Raw genomic sequence first — 21,723 nt, forward strand, 5'->3', positions numbered from 1 at the left:
GACTGTTTCTATTCATCCAGAACTTGTGGAAGTTTGGGATGTTGTAGGAAGATGCCTTCTCTTATAGCCTTGTCCCTTTCCCTCCATCCCTCCCATCTCTTCCTCCATCCACCCATCTCTTCCTCCATCCACCCACCTCTTCCTCCATCCCACCCATCTCTTCCTCCATCCACCCACCTCTTCCTTCATCCCACCCACCTCTTCCTCCATCCCACCCATCTCTTCCTCCATCCCACCCATCTCTTCCTCCATCCCACCCATCTCTTCCTCCATCCCACCCATCTCTTCCTCCATCCCTCCCATCTCTTCCTCCATCCACCCACCTCTTCCTCCATCCACCCACCTCTTCCTCCATCCCACCCATCTCTTCCTCCATCCCACCCATCTCTTCCTCCATCCCTCCCATCTCTTCCTCCATCCCTTCCATCTCTTCCTCCATGTCTCTCATTCTTACTCCGTCAGGTTCCCATCGATGAGGATGACCCCAAGCTGCTGCTGACCAATCAGAACAGCAAGCAGAGTAACGACGATATCATCGTCATGGCGACGCTGCGGTTGCTACGGCTGCTGGTGAAGCACGCCGGGGAGCTGAGGGAGGGGCTTGAGCTTGGGCTCGCCTCAACCCCCACCGCCCCCTGGAGAGGTAACACACACTGACCCCCACTGGCCCCTAGAGAGGTAACACACTGACCCCCACTGGCCCCTGGAGAGGTAACACACTGACCCCCACTGCCCCCTGGAGAGGTAACACACTGACCCCCACTGCCCCGTGGAGAGGTAACACACTGACCCCCACTGGCCCCTGGAGAGGTAACACACTGACCCCCACTGGCCCCTAGAGAGGTAACACACTGACCCCCACTGCCCTCTGGAGAGGTAACACACTGGCCCCTAGAGAGGTAACACACTGACCCCCACTGCCCCCTGGAGAGGTAACACACTGACCCCCACTGGCCCCTAGAGAGGTAACACACTGACCCCCACTGGCCCCTAGAGAGGTAACACACTGACCCCCACTGGCCCCTAGAGAGGTAACACACTGACCCCCACTGCCCTCTGGAGAGGTAACACACTGACCCCCACTGCCCTCTGGAGAGGTAACACACTGACCCCCACTGGCCCCTGGAGAGGTAACACACTGGCCCCTGGAGGGGTAACACACAGACCCCCACTGGCCCCTAGAGGTAACACACTGACCCCCCACTGGCCCCTAGAGAGGTAACACACACTGAACCCCACTGACCCCTAGAGGTAACACACACTGACCCCTAGAGAGGTAACACACTGACCCCCACCGCCCCCTGGAGAGGTAACACACTGACCCCCACCGGCCCCTGGAGAGGTAACACACTGACCCCCACCGGCCCCTGGAGAGGTAACACACTGACCCCCACCGGCCCCTGGAGAGGTAACACACTGACCCCCACCGGCCCCTGGAGAGGTAACGCACTGACCCCCACCGGCCCCTGGAGAGGTAACACACACAGACCCCCACTGACCCCTAGAGAGGTAACACACTGACCCCCACCGCCCCCTGGAGAGGTAACACACTGACCCCCACCGGCCCCTGGAGAGGTAACACACACAGACCCCCACTGACCCCTAGAGAGGTAACACACTGACCCCCACCGCCCCCTGGAGAGGTAACACACACAGACCCCCACTGGCCCCTAGAGAGGTAACACACTGACCCCCACTGGCCCCTAGAGAGGTAACACACTGACTCCCACTGGCCCCTAGAGAGGTAACACACACTGACCCCTAGAGAGGTAACATACTGACCCCCCACTGGCCCCTAGAGAGGTAACACACACTGACCCCCACCGCCCCCTGGAGAGGTAACACACACAGACCCCCACTGGCCCCTAGAGAGATAACACACACTGAACCCCACTGACCCCTAGAGGTAACACACTGACCCCTTTAGGGGTAACACACTGACCCCCACTGGCCCCTGGAGGGGTAACACACTGACCCCCACTGGCCCCTGGAGGGGTAACACACTGACCCCCACTGGCCCCTGGAGGGGTAACACACAGACCCCCACTGGCCCCTAGAGGTAACACACTGACCCCCACCGGCCCCTGGAGAGGTAACACACAGACCCCCCACTGGCCCCTAGAGAGGTAACACACACTGAACCCCACTGACCCCTAGAGGTAACACACACTGACCCCTAGAGAGGTAACACACTGACCCCCACCGCCCCCTGGAGAGGTAACACACTGACCCCCACCGCCCCCTGGAGAGGTAACACACTGACCCCCACCGGCCCCTGGAGAGGTAACGCACTGACCCCCACCGGCCCCTGGAGAGGTAACGCACTGACCCCCACCGGCCCCTGGAGAGGTAACGCACTGACCCCCACCGGCCCCTGGAGAGGTAACACACACAGACCCCCACTGACCCCTAGAGAGGTAACACACTGACCCCCACCGCCCCCTGGAGAGGTAACACACACAGACCCCCACTGGCCCCTAGAGAGGTAACACACTGACCCCCACTGGCCCCTAGAGAGGTAACACACTGACTCCCACTGGCCCCTAGAGAGGTAACACACACTGACCCCTAGAGAGGTAACATACTGACCCCCCACTGGCCCCTAGAGAGGTAACACACACAGACCCCCACTGGCCCCTAGAGAGATAACACACACTGAACCCCACTGACCCCTAGAGGTAACACACTGACCCCTGGAGGGGTAACACACACTGACCCCCACCGCCCCCTGGAGAGGTAACACACACAGACCCCCACTGGCCCCTAGAGAGATAACACACACTGAACCCCACTGACCCCTAGAGGTAACACACTGACCCCTGGAGGGGTAACACACTGACCCCTACTGGCCCCTGGAGGGGTAACACACTGACCCCCACTGGCCCCTGGAGGGGTAACACACTCAGACCCAGAGGGAGCTCTATATTTCTCTGAAGGCTCCTGTTAGAAATGAATGAATATTTAATAAACTGACATTCTAGTGTAAGACCTAGAACATGTTATGGAGAGATCATCTCCAGTTAGTTGAGACCTTTGCTGCCTCTCCGCTCTCCTGCTAATTCAACCGCTCTCCCCCTCCAGCTGTTCTCTCTCCTGTTAATTCAACCCCTCTCCCCCTCCAGCTGTTCTCTCTCCTGCTAATTCAACCCCTCTCCCCCTCCAGCTGTTCTCTCTCCTGCTAATTCAACCCCTCTCCCCCTCCAGCTGTTCTCTCTCCTGCTAATTCAACCCCTCTCCCCCTCCAGCTGTTCTCTCTCCTGCTAATTCAACTCCTCTCCCCCTCCAGCTGTTCTCTCTCCTGTCTTCTGCTAATTCAACCCCTCTCCCCCTCCAGCTGTTCTCTCTCCTGCTAATTCAACTCCTCTCCCCCTCCAGCTGTTCTCTCTCCTGTCTTCTGCTAATTCAACCCCTCTCCCCCTCCAGCTGTTCTCTCTCCTGCTAATTCAACCCCTCTCCTCCCCCAGCTGTTCTCTCTCCTGCTAATTCAACCCCTCTCCCCCTCCAGCTGTTCTCTCTCCTGCTAATTCAACCCCTCTCCCCCTCCAGCTGTTCTCTCTCCTGCTAATTCAACCCCTCTCCCCCTCCAGCTGTTCTCTCTCCTGCTAATTCAACCCCTCTCCCCCTCCAGCTGTTCTCTCTCCTGCTAATTCAACCCCTCTCCCCCTCCAGCTGTTCTCTCTCCTGCTAATTCAACCCCTCTCCCCCTCCAGCTGTTCTCTCTCCTGCTAATTCAACCCCTCTCCCCCTCCAGCTGTTCTCTCTCCTGCTAATTCAACCCCTCTCCCCTCCAGCTGTTCTCTCTCCTGCTAATTCAACCCCTCTCCCCTCCAGCTGTTCTCTCTCCTGCTAATTCAACCCCTCTCCCCTCCAGCTGTTCTCTCTCCTGCTAATTCAACCCCTCTCCCCTCCAGCTGTTCTCTCTCCTGCTAATTCAACCCCTCTCCCCCTCCAGCTGTTCTCTCTCCTGCTAATTCAACCCCTCTCCCCCTCCAGCTGTTCTCTCTCCTGCTAATTCAACCCCTCTCCCCCTCCAGCTGTTCTCTCTCCTGCTAATTCAACCCCTCTCCCCCTCCAGCTGTTCTGTCTCCTGCTAATTCAACCCCTCTCCCCTCCAGCTGTTCTCTCTCCTGCTAATTCAACCCCTCTCCCCTCCAGCTGTTCTGTCTCCTGCTAATTCAACCCCTCTCCCCTCCAGCTGTTCTGTCTCCTGCTAATTCAACCCCTCTCCCCTCCAGCTGTTCTCTCTCCTGCTAATTCAACCCCTCTCCCCTCCAGCTGTTCTCTCTCCTGCTAATTCAACCCCTCTCCCCTCCAGCTGTTCTCTCTCCTGCTAATTCAACCCCTCTCCCCTCCAGCTGTTCTGTCTCCTGCTAATTCAACCCCTCTCCCCTCCAGCTGTTCTCTCTCCTGCTAATTCAACCCCTCTCCCCTCCAGCTGTTCTCTCTCCTGCTAATTCAACTCCTCTCCCCCTCCAGCTGTTCTCTCTCCTGTCTTCTGCTAATTCAACCCCTCTCCCCCTCCAGCTGTTCTCTCTCCTGCTAATTCAACCCCTCTCCCCCTCCAGCTGTTCTCTCTCCTGCTAATTCAACGCCTCTCCCCCTCCAGCTGTCCTGTCTCCTGCTAATTCAACCCCTCTCCCCCTCCAGCTGTTCTCTCTCCTGCTAATTCAACCCCTCTCCCCCTCCAGCTGTTCTCTCTCCTGTCTCCTGCTAATTCAACCCCTCTCCCCCTCCAGCTGTTCTCTCTCCTGTCTCCTGCTAATTCAACCCCTCTCCCCCTCCAGCTGTTCTGTCTCCTGCTAATTCAACCCCTCTCCCCCTCCAGCTGTTCTCTCTCCTGCTAATTCAACCCCTCTCCCCTCCAGCTGTTCTCTCTCCTGCTAATTCAACCCCTCTCCCCTCCAGCTGTTCTCTCTCCTGCTAATTCAACCCTCTCCCCCTCCAGCTGTTCTCTCTCCTGCTAATTCAACCCCTCTCCCCTCCAGCTGTTCTCTCTCCTGCTAATTCAACCCCTCTCCCCCTCCAGCTGTTCTCTCTCCTGCCTCCTGCTAATTCAACCCCTCTCCCCTCCAGCTGTTCTCTCTCCTGCTAATTCAACCCCTCTCCCCCTCCAGCTGTTCTCTCTCCTGCTAATTCAACCCCTCTCCCCTCCAGCTGTTCTCTCTCCTGTCTCCTGCTAATTCAACCCCTCTCCCCTCCAGCTGTTCTGTCTCCTGCTAATTCAACCCCTCTCCCCTCCAGCTGTTCTCTCTCCTGTCTCCTGCTAATTCAACCCCTCTCCCCTCCAGCTGTTCTCTCTCCTGTCTCCTGCTAATTCAACCCCTCTCCCCTCCAGCTGTTCTGTCTCCTGCTAATTCAACCCCTCTCCCCCTCCAGCTGTTCTCTCTCCTGCTAATTCAACCCCTCTCCCCTCCAGCTGTTCTCTCTCCTGTCTCCTGCTAATTCAACCCCTCTCCCCTCCAGCTGTTCTCTCTCCTGCTAATTCAACCCCTCTCCCCCTCCAGCTGTTCTGTCTCCTGCTAATTCAACCCCTCTCCCCCTCCAGCTGTTCTCTCTCCTGCTAATTCAACCCCTCTCCCCCTCCAGCTGTTCTCTCTCCTGCTAATTCAACCCCTCTCCCCTCCAGCTGTTCTCTCTCCTCTCTCCTGCTAATTCAACCCCTCTCCCCTCCAGGCATCATCCCCCAGCTGTTCTCTCGTCTGAACCACCCAGAGGCTTACATCAGACAGAGTATCTGTAGTCTGCTGTGTCGCGTTGCCCAGGACTCCCCTCACCTCATCCTGTACCCTGCTATAGTCGGATCACTGTCTCTGGGAGGAGAGGCCCAGCACGCAGGTACACACACACACCACCTCATCCTGTACCCTGCTATAGTCGGATCACTGTCTCTGGGAGGAGAGGCCCAGCACGCAGGTACACACACACACCACCTCATCCTGTACCCTGCTATAGTCGGATCACTGTCTCTGGGAGGAGAGGCCCAGCACGCAGGTACACACACACACCACCTCATCCTGTACCCTGCTATAGTCGGATCACTGTCTCTGGGAGGAGAGGCCCAGCACGCAGGTACACACACACACCACCTCATCCTGTACCCTGCTATAGTCGGATCACTGTCTCTGGGAGGAGAGGCCCAGCACGCAGGTACACACACACACCACCTCATCCTGTACCCTGCTATAGTCGGATCACTGTCTCTGGGAGGAGAGGCCCAGCACGCAGGTACACACACACACCACCTCATCCTGTACCCTGCTATAGTCGGATCACTGTCTCTGGGAGGAGAGGCCCAGCACGCAGGTACACACACACACCACCTCATCCTGTACCCTGCTATAGTCGGATCACTGTCTCTGGGAGGAGAGGCCCAGCACGCAGGTACACACACACACACCACACCTCATTCTGTACCCTGCTATAGTCGGATCACTGTCTCTGGGAGGAGAGGCCCAGCACGCAGGTACACACACACACCACCTTATCCTGTACCCTGCTATAGTCGGATCACTGTCTCTGGAAGGAGAGGCCCAGCACGCAGGTACACACACACACCACACCTCATCCTGTACCCTGCTATAGTCGGATCACTGTCTCTGGGAGGAGAGGCCCAGCACGCAGGTACACACACACACCACCTCATCCTGTACCCTGCTATAGTCAGATCACTGTCTCTGGGAGGAGAGGCCCAGCACGCAGGTACACACACACACCACCTCATCCTGTACCCTGCTATAGTCGGATCACTGTCTCTGGGAGGAGAGGCCCAGCACGCAGGTACACACACACACACACCACCTCATCCTGTACCCTGCTATAGTCGGATCACTGTCTCAATCGTTGCACAAATGTACCTAAAGATAAACATCCATGTACACAACGAAAAACATCTATGTACCTAAAGATAAACCTCAATGCTTTTCTTAAAATCAATACACACAAGGATATATTTTTTAGACCTGTATTTTTAGTTAAAAGAAATTCACGTTAGCAGGCAATATTAACTAGGGAAATTGTGTCACCTCTTGCGTTCTGTGCAACAGAGTCAGGGTATATGCAACAGTTTGGGCCGTCTGGCTCGTTGCGAACTGTGTGAAGACCATTTCTTCCTAACAAAGACCGTAATTAATTTGCCAGAACTTTACATAATTATGACACAACATTGAAGGTTGTGCAATGTAACAGCAATATTTAGACTTTGGGATGCCACCCGTTAGATAAAATAAGGAACGGTTCCGTATTTCACTGAAAGAATAAACGTTTTGTTTTCAAAATGATAGTTTCCGGATTCGGCCATATTAATGACTTTAAGCTTGTATTTCTGTGTGTTTTATTATATTATTAATAAGTCTATGATTTGATAGAGCAGTCTGACTGAGTGGTGGTCGGCAGCAACAGGCTTGTAAGCATTCATTCAAACAGCACTTGTCTGCATTTGCCAGCAGCTCTTCGTTGTGCTTCAAGCATTGAGCTGTTTGACTTCAAGCCTATCAACTCCCGAGATGAGGCTGGTGTAACCGATGTGAAATGGCTAGCTAGTTTTTAATTTAATTTTACCTTTATTTTACTAGGCAAGTCAGTTAAGAACAAATTCTTATTTTCAATGACGGCCTAGGAACAGTGGGTTAACTGCCTGTTCAGGGGCAGAACGACAGATTTGTACCTTGTCAGCTCGGGGATTCGAACTTGCAAGTTAGCGGGGTGCGCGCTAATAGCGTTTCAAACGTCACTCGCTCTGAGACTTGGAGTTGTTGTTCCCCTTGCTCTGCAAGGGCCGCGGCTTTTGTGGAGCGATGGGTAACGCTGCTTCAAGGGTGGCTGTTGTCGATGTGTTCCTGGTTCGAGCCCAGGTAGGGGCGAGGAGAGGGACGGAAGCTATACTGTTACATTGGCAATACTATAGTGCCTATAAGAACATCCAATAGTCAAAGGTATATGAAATACAAATGGAAGAGAGAAATAGCCCTATAATAACTTCAACCTAAAACTTCTTACCTGGGAATATTGAACTACCAGCTTTCATATGTTCTCATGTTCTGAGCAAGGATCTTAAACGTTAGCTTTCTTACATGGCACATATAGCACTTTTACTTTCTTTTCCAACGTTGTGTTTTTGCATTATTTAAACCAAATTGAATGTTTCATTATTTATTTGAGACTAAATTGATTTTATTTATGTGTTATATTAAGTTAAAATAAGTGTTCATTTAGTATTGGTGTAATTGTCATTATTACAAATATATATAAAAATCGTCTAGGATAGGATAAAGTAATCCTTCTCACCCCCCCCCCCCCCCCCCTTAAATGATTAAGATGAACTATTGTAAAGTGGCTGTTCCACTGGATGTCAGAAGGTGAATTCACCAATTTGGTATCGGATTTTTCTGGTCCTCCTATAATCGGTATTGGCGTTGAAAAATCATAATCGATCGACCTCTAAACACACACACTCAACTCGCCATAACATCTTTGTCTCCCAGGAAACAAGCTCCCGTCGGCCCTGCCCACTTTCCTGGGCAGCATGCAGGGGGAGGGGCTGTGTGAGGAAGGGGAGGGGACACTGGGCAGTAACCCCGCCTCCCAGGAGGAAGATGGGCGGGGTGAGGAGTTTCCTGCACTGTGTTCCAGCCAGGACCAGGCCATGATGCATGACTGCTACAGCAAGATAGTGGACAAGCTGTCTGCAGCCAACCCCACTATGGTGTTACAGGTAAACACTTCCCCCTACTGCAGCCAACCCCACTATGGTGTTACAGGTAAACACTTCCCCCTACTGCAGCCAACCCCACTATGGTGTTACAGGTAACCACTTCCCCCCTACTGCAGCCAACCCCACTATGGTGTTACAGCTAAATGCTTCCCCTCATTACTGGTGTTACAGTTAACTATGTCCCCCTAGTCCTAGCTCGCTCCCCACTCATGCTGCACATAATTATACCCTCTTGAATAATGTTACATGGCGTGTAGAGGTTGTGAAATGGTGAATGAATGTACTTTCCTTACTGGGGTACAACTATTTCCAAAACGAGGATAATTGACCTCCCCCAGTTAACCAGCTATTAGACACCATCCGGCATTCAAAGAGAGTGACCTTTCCTCAGTTCGCTGATAATATAGAACTTTATTGGTGATAATATGGTGCAAACCATCATGTCCGATATGCCGTTTTCAAATCTGATTGTCGTCAATAAGTTTAATTCACTGGGTTAAATGATTTGTCTTTCCCTCCGCGAACTGACTATGCATCTCTGTGGGCTGTGTGTCTGTCCGTGGGTCCCCAGGTCCAGATGCTAGTGGGAGAGCTTCCTGTGTTTAACCACATGACTGTGGGTCCCCAGGTCCAGATGCTAGTGGGAGAGCTGCGTCATGTGACTCTGTGGGTCCCCAGGTCCAGATGCTAGTGGGGGAGCTTCCTGTGTTTAACCACGTGTGACTCTGTGGGTCCCCAGGTCCAGATGCTAGTGGGGGAGCTTCCTGTGTTTAACCACGTGTGACTCTGTGGGTCCCCAGGTCCAGATGCTAGTGGGAGAGCTTCCTGTGCTAACCACATGACTCTGTGGGTCCCCAGGTCCAGATGCTAGTGGGAGAGCTGCGTCGCGTGACTCTGTGGGTCCCCAGGTCCAGATGCTAGTGGGAGAGCTTCCTGTGTTTAACCACATGTGACTCTGTGGGTCCCCAGGTCCAGATGCTAGTGGGAGAGCTTCCTGTGTTTAACCACACGTGACTCTGTGGGTCCCCAGGTCCAGATGCTAGTGGGAGAGCTTCCTATGCTAACCACATGTAACTCTGTGGGTCCCCAGGTCCAGATGCTAGTGGGAGAGCTTCGTGTGCTAACCACATGTGACTCTGTGGGTCCCCAGGTCCAGATGCTAGTGGGAGAGCTTCCTGTGTTTAACCACATGTGACTCTGTGGGTCCCCAGGTCCAGATGCTAGTGGGAGAGCTGCGTCGTGTGACTCTGTGGGTCCCCAGGTCCAGATGCTAGTGGGAGAGCTTCCTGTGTTTAACCACATGTGACTCTGTGGGTCCCCAGGTCCAGATGCTAGTGGGAGAGCTTCCTGTGTTTAACCACATGTGACTCTGTGGGACCCCAGGTCCAGATGCTAGTGGGAGAGCTGCGTCGCGTGACTCTGTGGGTCCCCAGGTCCAGATGCTAGTGGGAGAGCTGCGTCGCGTGACTCTGTGGGTCCCCAGGTCCAGATGCTAGTGGGGGAGCTTCCTGTGTTTAACCACATGACTCTGTGGGTTCCCAGGTCCAGATGCTAGTGGGAGAGCTGCGTCGCGTGACTCTGTGGGTCCCCAGGTCCAGATGCTAGTGGGAGAGCTTCCTGTGTTTAACCACGTGTGACTCTGTGGGTCCCCAGGTCCAGATGCTAGTGGGAGAGCTGCCTGTGTTTAACCACATGTGACTCTGTGGGTCCCCAGGTCCAGATGCTAGTGGGAGAGCTGCGTCGCGTGACTCTGTGGGTCCCCAGGTCCAGATGCTAGTGGGAGAGCTGCGTCGCGTGACTCTGTGGGTCCCCAGGTCCAGATGCTAGTGGGAGAGCTGCCTGTGTTTAACCACATGACTCTGTGGGTCCCCAGGTCCAGATGCTAGTGGGAGAGCTGCGTCGCGTGACTCTGCTGTGGGATGAGTTGTGGCTGGGCGTCCTGCAGCAGCAACACATGCACGTCCTCCGCAGGATTCAGCAGCTGGAGGACGAGGTCAAGAGAGTGCAGAACAACAACACACTACGCAAGTGAGTCACACACACAACACACGCCGCTAGGGCACACGCTGCTAGGGTACACGCTGCTAGGGTACACGCTGCTAGGGCACACGCCGCTAGGGCACACGCCGCTAGGGCACACGCCGCTAGGGCACACGCCGCTAGGGCACACGCCGCTAGGGCACACGCCGCTAGGGCACACGCCGCTAGGGCACACGCCGCTAGGGCACACGCCGCTGGGGCACACGCCGCTGGGGCACACGCCGCTGGGGCACACGCCGCTAGGGCACACGCCGCTGGGGCACACGCCGCTGGGGCACACGCCGCTGGGGCACACGCCGCTGGGGCACACGCCGCTGGGGCACACGCCGCTGGGGCACACGCCGCTGGGGCACACGCCGCTGGGGCACACGCCGCTGGGGCACACGCCGCTAGGGCACACGCCGCTAGGGCACACGCCGCTAGGGCACACGCCGCTAGGGCACACGCCGCTAGGGCACACGCCGCTAGGGCACAGGCCGCTAGGGCACAGGCCGCTAGGGCACAGGCCGCTAGGGCACAGGCCGCTAGGGCACAGGCCGCTAGGGCACACGCTGCTAGGGTACACAAAGTATAGGATTTGATTAATCAAACACCGGTTTCAGAATGACATTTACATTACATTTACATTTAAGTCATTTAGCAGACGCTCTTATCCAGAGCGACTTACAAATTGGTGAATTCACCTTCTGACATCAGTAGAACAGCCACTTTACAATAGTGCATCTAAATCATTTAAGGGGGGGTGAGAAGGATTACTTTATCCTATCCTAGGTATTCCTTGAAGAGGTGGGGTTTCAGGTGTCTCCGGAAGGTGGTGATTGACTCCGCTGTCCTGGCGTCGTGAGGGAGTTTGTTCCACCATTGGGGGGCCAGAGCAGCGAACAGTTTTGACTGGGCTGAGCGGGAACTGTACTTCCTCAGTGGTAGGGAGGCGAGCAGGCCAGAGGTGGATGAACGCAGTGCCCTTGTTTGGGTGTAGGGCCTGATCAGAGCCTGGAGGTACTGCGTTGAGAACGACAGGGTGTTGTCCAGGATCACGCCAAGGTTCTTAGCGCTCTGGGAGGAGGACACAATGGAGTTGTCAACCGTGATGGCGAGATCATGGAACGGGCAGTCCTTCCCCGGGAGGAAGAGCAGCTCCGTCTTGCCGAGGTTCAGCTTGAGGTGGTGATCCGTCATCCACACTGATATGTCTGCCAGACATGCAGAGATGCGATTCGCCACCTGGTCATCAGAAGGGGGAAAGGAGAAGATTAATTGTGTGTCGTCTGCATAGCAATGATAGGAGAGACCATGTGAGGTTATGACAGAGCCAAGTGACTTGGTGTATAGCGAGAATAGGAGAGGGCCTAGAACAGAGCCCTGGGGGACACCAGTGGTGAGAGTGCGTGGCGAGGAGACAGATTCTCGCCACGCCACCTGGTAGGAGCGACCTGTCAGGTAGGACGCAATCCAAGCGTGGGCCGCACCGGAGATGCCCAACTCGGAGAGGGTGGAGAGGAGGATCTGATGGTTCACAGTGTCGAAGGCAGCCGATAGGTCTAGAAGGATGAGAGCAGAGGAGAGAGAGTTAGCTTTAGCAGTGCGGAGCGCCTCCGTGATACAGAGAAGAGCAGTCTCAGTTGAATGACTAGTCTTGAAACCTGACTGATTTGGATCAAGAAGGTCATTCTGAGAGAGATAGCGGGAGAGCTGGCCAAGGACGGCACGTTCAAGAGTTTTGGAGAGAAAAGAAAGAAGGGATTCTGGTCTGTAGTTGTTGACATCGGAGGGATCGAGTGTAGGTTTTTTCAGAAGGGGTGCAACTCTCGCTCTCTTGAAGACGGAAGGGACGTAGCCAGCGGTCAGGGATGAGTTGATGAGCGAGGTGAGGTAAGGGAGAAGGTCTCCGGAAATGGTCTGGAGAAGAGAGGAGGGGATAGGGTCAAGCGGGCAGGTTGTTGGGCGGCCGGCCATCACAAGAAGCGAGATTTCATCTGGAGAGAGAGGGGAGAAAGAGGTCAGAGCACAGGGTAGGGCAGTGTGAGCAGAACCAGCGGTGTCGTTTGACTTAGCAAACGAGGATCGGATGTCGTCGACCTTCTTTTCAAAATGGTTGACGAAGTCATCTGCAGAGAGGGAGGGGGGGGGAGGTGGCAAAGAGCTTCCTAGGGTTAGAGGCAGATGCTTGGAATTTAGAGTGGTAGAAAGTGGCTTTAGCAGCAGAGACAGAGGAGGAAAATGTAGAGAGGAGGGAGTGAAAGGATGCCAGGTCCGCAGGGAGGCGAGTTTTCCTCCATTTCCGCTCGGCTGCCCGGAGCACTGTTCTGTGAGCTCGCAATGAGTCGTCGAGCCACGGAGCGGGAGGGGAGGACCGAGCCGGCCTGGAGGATAGGGGACATAGAGAGTCAAAGGATGCAGAGAGGGAAGAGAGGAGGGTTGAGGAGGCAGAATCAGGAGATAGGTTGGAGAAGGTATGAGCAGAGGGAAGAGATGATAGGATGGAAGAGGAGAGAGTAACGGGGGAGAGAGAGCGAAGGTTGGGACGGCGCGATACCATCCGAGTAGGGGCAGTGTGGGAAGTGTTGGATGAGAGCGAGAGGGAAAAGGATACAAGGTAGTGGTCGGAGACTTGGAGGGGAGTTGCAATGAGGTTAGTGGAAGAACAGCATCTAGTAAAGATGAGGTCGAGCGTATTGCCTGCCTTGTGAGTAGGGGGGGAAGGTGAGAGGGTGAGGTCAAAAGAGGAGAGGAGTGGAAAGAAGGAGGCAGAGAGGAATGAGTCAAAGGTAGATGTGGTGAGGTTAAAGTCGCCCAGGACTGTGAGAGGTGAGCCGTCCTCAGGAAAGGAGCTTATCAAGGCATCAAGCTCATTGATGAACTCTCCGAGGGAACCTGGAGGGCGATAAATGATAAGGATGTTAAGCTTGAAAGGGCTGGTAACTGTGACAGCATGGAATTCAAAGGAGGCGATAGACAGATGGGTAAGGGGAGAAAGAGAGAATGACCACTTGGGAGAGATGAGGATCCCGGTGCCACCACCCCGCTGACCAGAAGCTCTCGGGGTGTGCGAGAACACGTGGGCGGACGAAGAGAGAGCAGTAGGCGTAGCAGTGTTGTCTGTGGTGATCCATGTTTCCGTCAGTGCCAAGAAGTCGAGGGACTGGAGGGAGGCATAGGCTGAGATGAACTCTGCCTTGTTGGCCGCAGATCGGCAGTTCCAGAGGCTACCGGAGACCTGGAACTCCACGTGGGTCGTGCGCGCTGGGACCACCAGATTAGGGTGGCCGCGGCTACGCGGTGTGGAGCGTTTGTATGGTCTGTGCAGAGAGGAGAGAACAGGGATAGATAGACACATAGTTGACAGGCTACAGAAGAGGCTACGCTAATGCAAAGGAGATTGGAATGACAAGTGGACTACACTTATCGAATGTTCAGAAAGTTAAGCTTACGTAGCAAGAATCTTATTGACTAAAATGATTGAAATGATACAGTACTGCTGGGGTAGGCTAGCTGGCAGTGGCTACGTTGTTGACTTTGTAGGCTAGCTGGCAGTGGCTGCGTTGTTGACACTACACTAATCAAGTCGTTCCGTCGAGTGTAATAGTTTCTACAGTGCTGCTATTCGGGGGCTAGCTGGCTAGCTAGCAGTGTTGATTACGTAACGTTACGTTAAAAGAACGACAATAGCTGGCTAGCTAACCTAGAAAATCGCTCCAGACTACACAATTGTCTTAGATACAAAGACGGCTATGTAGCTAGCTAGCTACGATCAAACAAATCAAACCGTTGTACTGTAATGAAGTGAAATGAAAATGTGATACTACCTGTGGAGCGAGGCGGAATGTTGACCGGGTTGTTGAAGTTCAATTCGGAAGACGTTTGCTAGCTGTTGGCTAGCTAGCTAGCAGCATCTCCTACGTTAAGGACAACAAATAGCTGGCTAGCTAACCTCGGTAAATTAAGATAATCACTCTAAGTCTACACACTCTAAACTACACAATTACCTTGGATACGAAGACAGCAAAGACACCTATGTAGCTAGCTAACACTACACTAATCGAGTCGTTGAGTGTAATAGTTTCTACAGTGCTAGTGGACGTTAGCTAGCTGCTGTGCTAGTGGACGTTAGCTAGCTGCTGGGCAGATAGCAGTGTAGACTACGTTAGGACGACGAAATACGATAATTACGCAATTATCTTTGATACAAAGACGGCTATGTAGCTAGCTAAGAAGAAATTGCTAAGATTAGACAAATCAAACCGTTTTACTATAATGAAATGTAATGAAAAGTTATACTACCTGCGGACCGAAGTGTAGATGCGACCGCTCGCTCCAACCCGGAACCGGAAAATGACCCAGTCACAAAACATTTAATTAATGCACATAATTAGAGGTTACTGGCTAGCCTAGTCCCTGTCTCGGGCACTGGGTAGCCTAGTCCCTGTCTCGGGCACTGGGTAGCCTAGTCCCTGTCTCGGGCACTGGGTAGCCTAGTCCCTGTCTCGGGCACTGGGTAGCCTAGTCCCTGTCTCGGGCACTGGGTAGCCTAGTCCCTGTCTCGGGCACTGGGTAGCCTAGTCCCTGTCTCGGGCACTGGGTAGCCTAGTCCCTGTCTCGGGCACTGGGTAGCCTAGTCCCTGTCTCGGGCACTGGGTAGCCTAGTCCCTGTCTCGGGCACTGGGTAGCCTAGTCCCTGTCTCGGGTACTGGCTAGCCTAGGCTGCCAGAGGTGATGGGTTTCATTCTGACCCTCTGCACTTCTCACTCGCTAACTATACAACACTGTCCTGTCTCAACATGTATGTTTTAACCTCAGTTAAAGGAACATAGATGAACAGTGTGTCTCCTCTGTCAGGGAGGAGAAGGTGGCCATCATGTGTGAGAAGCACTCCGCTCTGATGCGTCCCGTGGTGTTCGCTCTGGACCACGTGAGGAGCATCACCACGACGCCCGCCGAGACCCCCCACGAGACCTGGTTCCAGCAGACCTACGGGGACGCCATCACCTCGGCCCTGGAGAGACTGAAGAGCCCTCACAACCCGGCCAACCCGGCCAGCAGCTGGGTCCCGTTCAAACAGGTACGACCAGGACCGTGGGGGGGGTGTGACGTTTGTGTTCCCAGAGGGGGTAGGGTGACGTTGCCACTATCAGCTTCGCATTGTCCCCAACTAATGATTAAAGGTAGACTCGGGGAGATGACGTTAAAATGAACAGCACCACAGATATTGAGATGTCTAGCTAACGACAAATGGTCTTCAAATTGTTAACTGTACAAAATAAGATGCTCATATTGACAAGGAGAATATTAGCATCGTAAAGACGAGAGAGAAACCCAGCTGGCTAGCGTGTCTACTCAGCTTGTTATCAAAACCATTTCGCCCTCATCTTTTCCATCAGAATAAATACTTTAAAAATGTAAATATTAAATATAATTATTACCCCCCCCGTCTCCTCTCCATCTGTTGACCTTGTCTCCAGTTGAGTTCCACATCCCTGAAGGTCCCGTTTCCTTAGCAACGGGTCTGCCTTTTCAGGAACTCAAACGAGACGGTTGTCCTTTTGCGTCCCTCCTCAACGACCGTTCATATTCAACAGTAATAATATTATTTGAACAGAATATGAACTTTCTGCACTTCCACCTTTTTTCTCACGCCGTACCGTTTCGCGGTACCTCTTGACCCCTGACCCCTAACATGTACATTCCTTAGACACGTAAAGTCGTCAATACGTTGTAGTGTGGTAACGTGAATAAGGCGACTTCAAGACAGATTTCAACAACACCTCTAATAAACATTGTTCAAGATCAAAATCTGCCCAAAATAGAGATGTTTCTATGTTAAATAGTGATGTTTCTATGTTAAATAGAGATGTTTCTATGTTAAATAGTGTTGTTTCTATGTTAAATAGTGGTATTTCTATGTTAAAGGCAGATGTTTCTATGTTAAATAGTGGTGTTTCTATGTTAAATAGAGATGTTTCTATGTTAAATAGAGATGTTTCTATGTTAAATAGAGATGTTTCTATGTTAAATAGTGGTGTTTCTATGTTAAATAGAGATGTTTCTATGTTAAATAGTGGTATTTCTATGTTAAAGGCAGATGTTTCTATGTTAAATAGAGATGTTTCTATGTTAAATAGTGGTGTTTCTATGTTAAATAGAGATGTTTCTATGTTAAATAGAGATGTTTCTATGTTAAATAGAGATGTTTCTATGTTAAATAGAGATGTTTCTATGTTAAATAGAGATGTTTCTATGTTAAATAGTGGTGTTTCTATGTTAAATAGAGATGTTTCTATGTTAAATAGAGATGTTTATGTTAAATAGTGGTATTTCTATGTTAAATAGTGGTATTTCTATGTTAAATAGTGGTGTTTCTATGTTAAATAGTGGTGTTTCTATGTTAAAGGCAGATGTTTCTATGTTAAATAGTGGTGTTTCTATGTTAAATAGTGGTGTTTCTATGTTAAAGGCAGATGTTTCTATGTTAAATAGAGATGTTTCTATGTTAAATAGAGATGTTTCTATGTTAAATAGAGATGTTTCTATGTTAAATAGAGATGTTTCTATGTTAGATGTTTCTATGTTAAATAGTGGTATTTCTATGTCAAAGGCAGACGTTTCTATGTCAAAGGCAGACGTTTCTATGTCAAAGGCAGACGTTTCTATGTCAAAGGCAGACGTTTCTATGTCAAAGGCAGACGTTTCTATGTCAAAGGCAGACGTTTCTATGTCAAAGGCAGACGTTTCTATGTCAAAGGCAGACGTTTCTATGTCAAAGGCAGACGTTTCTATGTCAAAGGCAGACGTTTCTATGTCAAAGGCAGACGTTTCGTTTTAGGGGATTGAAGACCTCTTTAAGATTAGGGTTGGGGTGAAGGGAAGCTGATCCAAGTGCTTTTTCTGTCGAAGTGGATTTAAATGAAAGTTTAAAATGTCTCCTAGATCATGCTGAGTCTCCAGCAGAGGGCTCAGAAGAGGACCAGCTATCTGCTGCGTCTGGACCACATCAGCCCCCGCCTGGCTGCCATGGCGACCACTGAGATGGCGTTGCCGGGTGAGGTGTCGGCAACGGACGCGTTGACCATCCAGAGTGTTGGCAACACCATCACCATCCTGCCAACCAAGACCAAGCCCAAGAAACTACACTTCCTGGGTTCCGACGGACGAAACTACCCTTACCTCTTCAAAGGTAGCGACCACACACACACACACACACACACACACACACACACACACACACACACACACACGATGAACGCAACTATCCTTACCTCTTCAAAGGTAGCGACCACACACACACACGATGAACACAACTACCCTTACCTACATTTACATTTAAGTCATTTAGCAGACGCTCTTATCCAGAGCGACTTACAAATTGGTGAATTCACCTTCTGACATCCAGTGGAACAGCCACTTACAATAGTGCATCTAAATCATTTAAGGGGGGGGGGGGGGGTGAGAAGGATTACTTATCCTATCCTAGGTATTCCAATTATACCTCTCCAAAGGTAGCAACCACACACACACACAATATACGCAGCTTGCCCTACCTCTTCCAGACAGAACAACCTCCAGGCAGACGACCAGCAGGAATAAAAGTCTAAACCTAATTCTCCTTTCTCCTCCTACCTCTACCTCATTCCTCCTCTCTCTCCTTCCTCCTCTCTCTCCTTCCTCCTCTCTCTCCTTCCTCCTCTCTCTCCTTCCTCCTCTCTCTCCTTCCTCCTCTCTCTCCTTCCTCCTCTCTCTCCCTCTCTCAGGTCTGGAGGACCTCCACCTAGATGAGCGAATCATGCAGTTCCTTTCCATAGTCAACACCATGTTCACCAAGGTACGTTCTGTAGTCAACGCCATGTTCACCAAGGTACGTTCTGTAGTCAACGCCATGTTCACCACGGTACGTTCTGTAGTCAACGCCATGTTCACCACGGTACGTTCTGTGGTCAACGCCACGTTCACCACGGTACGTTCTGTAGTCAACGCCACGTTCACCACGGTACGTTCTGTGGTCAACGCCACGTTCACCAAGGTACGTTCTGTAGTCAACGCCATGTTCACCACGGTAACATCATTGATCGATCATTTAAAATACTAGGCTGGTCCAGCCAGAGACAACACAGAGTACAGGGTATGGGGGGGGGGGCCTGTGTAGTTCAACAGTGAAAATATACACCAAATATTTAAAAAAAATGTAAAAAAGATTTAACAAATAATAAAAGTAGTATAATAGGTGATTAAACCTGAAGTCTTGTTCCAGTAATATGAACTGCTACTGAAAGAGGGTCTGTTTCATGTGGTCATATGACTGCTGCTGTTGTCTGCAGAGCATAACTCTGTTCTCCTCTAGGTGAACCAGCAGGAGCGCCCCCACTTCCACGCCCGCCACTACTCCGTCACCCCGCTGGGGACGCGCTCAGGACTCATCCAATGGGTGGACGGCGCCACGCCGCTGTTCGGCCTCTACAAGCGCTGGCAGCAGAGAGAGGCCGTGCTGCAGGCTCAGAAGGTAATGGTTGTGTGTGTGTGTGTGATCTTTTGTAGGAACTTGCTCTGTGAATGTGTAGAGTTCAATTACATTCAACATTGAAACTATGGCAATGCCGGGCACTTTGTTGGGCCTTGAGCTCTGTCTGTACTCATCTCTCATCACTTTCTGTCTCTCGCTCCTCCCCCAGGCCCAGGATTCGTTCCAGCAGCAGCCCCAGCCCCTCCCTCTGGTTCCACGGCCCAGTGAGCTCTACTACAGCAAGATAGGCCCCGCCCTGAAGGCGGTGGGGCTCAGCCTGGATGTTTCGCGGCGCGATTGGCCGCTCAGCGTGATGAGGGATGTGCTTAAGGAGCTGATGGCGTCCACGCCCCCTAACCTGCTGGCCAAAGAGCTGTGGTGCTCCTGTACCACGTCTAGCGAGTGGTGGAGGGTCACACAGGTGAGCTGGGGGTCAAAGGTCAAACGGGGTTTACAGTCAGTCAGTCAGTCAAGGTTTCGAGGTCACACAGGTTGTGTGGCTGCCTCTTCCTCGTTTCCTTTCCTTCATCTGCACCGATGTGAAAATAACACAGAGCTGAAAACATGGCGTGAATAAGACTGGATACAGGATCCACTCATAGAGTTGGATAGAGGACTCATCTTTGTGGATCTGTTCATTTCCATACTAAAAGGTATCCTCTATCTTACTCCCTACGGGAGTCCTCTATCCTCTATCTTACTCTCTACGGTAGTCCTCTATCTTACTCCCTACGGGAGTCCTCTATCCTCTATCTTACTCTCTACTGGAGTCCTCTATCTTACTCCCTACGGGAGTCCTCTATCTTACTCCGTACTGGAGTTGTAGCAATAAGACAAGATAGTAATTCCTAACAACAATTGGATACCACGAAGTTGGGGAGAAAAAGGGTGGTAAAATGTAAAAATAAAAGGTCCTCTATCTTCCTCTATGGATCCACCGGGCTCTCTGACTAGTGCAGATGAAGGACAGGAAGCAATGTTGGACTGATGCTTTGGGAAGTGGAGACGTCAACAAATGTCAAATGAAACCTTACTGGTGGCTAATTAATGGGAAATGAACGCTCCTCTTCTTCCTCCTCTTCCTCCTCCTGCCACAGTCCTACGCCAGGTCCACGGCTGTGATGTCTATGGTGGGCTACATCATTGGCCTCGGCGACCGTCACCTTGACAACGTGCTGATTGACATGACGACGGGAGAGGTGGTGCACATCGACTACAACGTCTGCTTCGAGAAAGGTAAATAAAATAGTTATATTTTGAGGTTTGAACTAGCAGCGACCCTCCTGGTTTAGACAGGTTGCTCTGTGGATTTCACTGCTGTTTGTCCTACTGATGTGTGATGTTTCTCTCTCTCCCTCTCGGTGTGGTGTGTGTGTGATGTTTCTCTGTGTGTGTGTGTGATGTTTCTCTGTGTGTGTGTGTGATGTTTCTCTGTGTGTGTGTGTGATGTTTCTCTGTGTGTGTGTTTGATGTTTCTCTGTGTGTGTGTGTGTGTGTTGTTTCTCTGTGTGTGTGTGTGTGATGTTTCTCGTGTGTGTGTGTGTGTGTGTGATGTTTCTCTGTGTGTGTGTGTGTGTGTGTGTGTGGTCTCCAGGGAAGAGCCTGCGTGTGCCAGAGAAAGTGCCGTTCCGTATGACCCACAACATCGAGACGGCCCTGGGAGTCACTGGGGTGGAGGGCATCTTCAGATTGTCTTGTGAACAGGTACTAGCTAGTGGAACAGTCTTCAGACTGTCCTGTGAACAGGTACTAGCTAGTGGAACAGTCTTCACTGTCCTGTGAACAGGTACTAGCTAGTGGAACAGTCTTCAGACCGTCCTGTGAACAGGTACTAGCTAGTGGAACAGTCTTCACTGTCCTGTGAACAGGTACTAGCTAGTGGAACAGTCTTCACTGTCCTGTGAACAGGTACTAGCTAGTGGAACAGTCTTCAGACCGTCCTGTGAACAGGTACTAGCTAGTGGAACAGTCTTCAGACCGTCCTGTGAACAGGTACTAGCTAGTGGAACAGTCTTCACTGTCCTGTGAACAGGTACTAGCTAGTGGAACAGTCTTCAGACTGTCCTGTGAACAGGTACTAGCTAGTGGAACAGTCTCCAGACCGTCCTGTGAACAGGTACTAGCTAGTGGAACAGTCTTCACTGTCCTGTGAACAGGTACTAGCTAGTGGAACAGTCTCCAGACTGTCCTGTGAACAGGTACTAGCTAGTGGAACAGTCTTCAGACCGTCCTGTGAACAGGTACTAGCTAGTGGAACAGTCTTCACTGTCCTGTGAACAGGTACTAGCTAGTGGAACAGTCTTCAGACTGTCCTGTGAACAGGTACTAGCTAGTGGAACAGTCTCCAGACCGTCCTGTGAACAGGTACGAGCTAGTGGAACAGTCTCCAGACCGTCCTGTGAACAGGTACGAGCTAGTGGAACAGTCTCCAGACCGTCCTGTGAACAGGTACTAGCTAGTGGAACAGTCTTCAGACTGTCCT

At 51.8% G+C, this 21,723-nt stretch overlaps 1 protein-coding gene across 1 annotated transcript in view; it reads left to right on the top strand.

Annotated features, from left to right (window-relative positions):
• The window catches only part of smg1 (SMG1 nonsense mediated mRNA decay associated PI3K related kinase), a 149,689-nt gene that overhangs the window by 77,274 nt on the left and 50,692 nt on the right, over positions 1-21,723 (top strand). The window contains exons 35-45 of the mRNA XM_064987189.1: positions 463-643; positions 5,674-5,835; positions 8,481-8,710; positions 10,584-10,738; positions 15,587-15,809; positions 17,675-17,921; positions 18,496-18,566; positions 19,083-19,241; positions 19,411-19,662; positions 20,339-20,477; positions 20,836-20,945. Of these exons, the coding sequence (XP_064843261.1) occupies positions 463-643; positions 5,674-5,835; positions 8,481-8,710; positions 10,584-10,738; positions 15,587-15,809; positions 17,675-17,921; positions 18,496-18,566; positions 19,083-19,241; positions 19,411-19,662; positions 20,339-20,477; positions 20,836-20,945 (1,929 nt within the window). The remainder of the gene's footprint in view (positions 1-462; positions 644-5,673; positions 5,836-8,480; positions 8,711-10,583; positions 10,739-15,586; positions 15,810-17,674; positions 17,922-18,495; positions 18,567-19,082; positions 19,242-19,410; positions 19,663-20,338; positions 20,478-20,835; positions 20,946-21,723) is intronic.

This window comes from Oncorhynchus masou, chromosome 14, assembly GCF_036934945.1.
Source record: "Oncorhynchus masou masou isolate Uvic2021 chromosome 14, UVic_Omas_1.1, whole genome shotgun sequence".
NCBI lineage: Eukaryota > Metazoa > Chordata > Actinopteri > Salmoniformes > Salmonidae > Oncorhynchus > Oncorhynchus masou.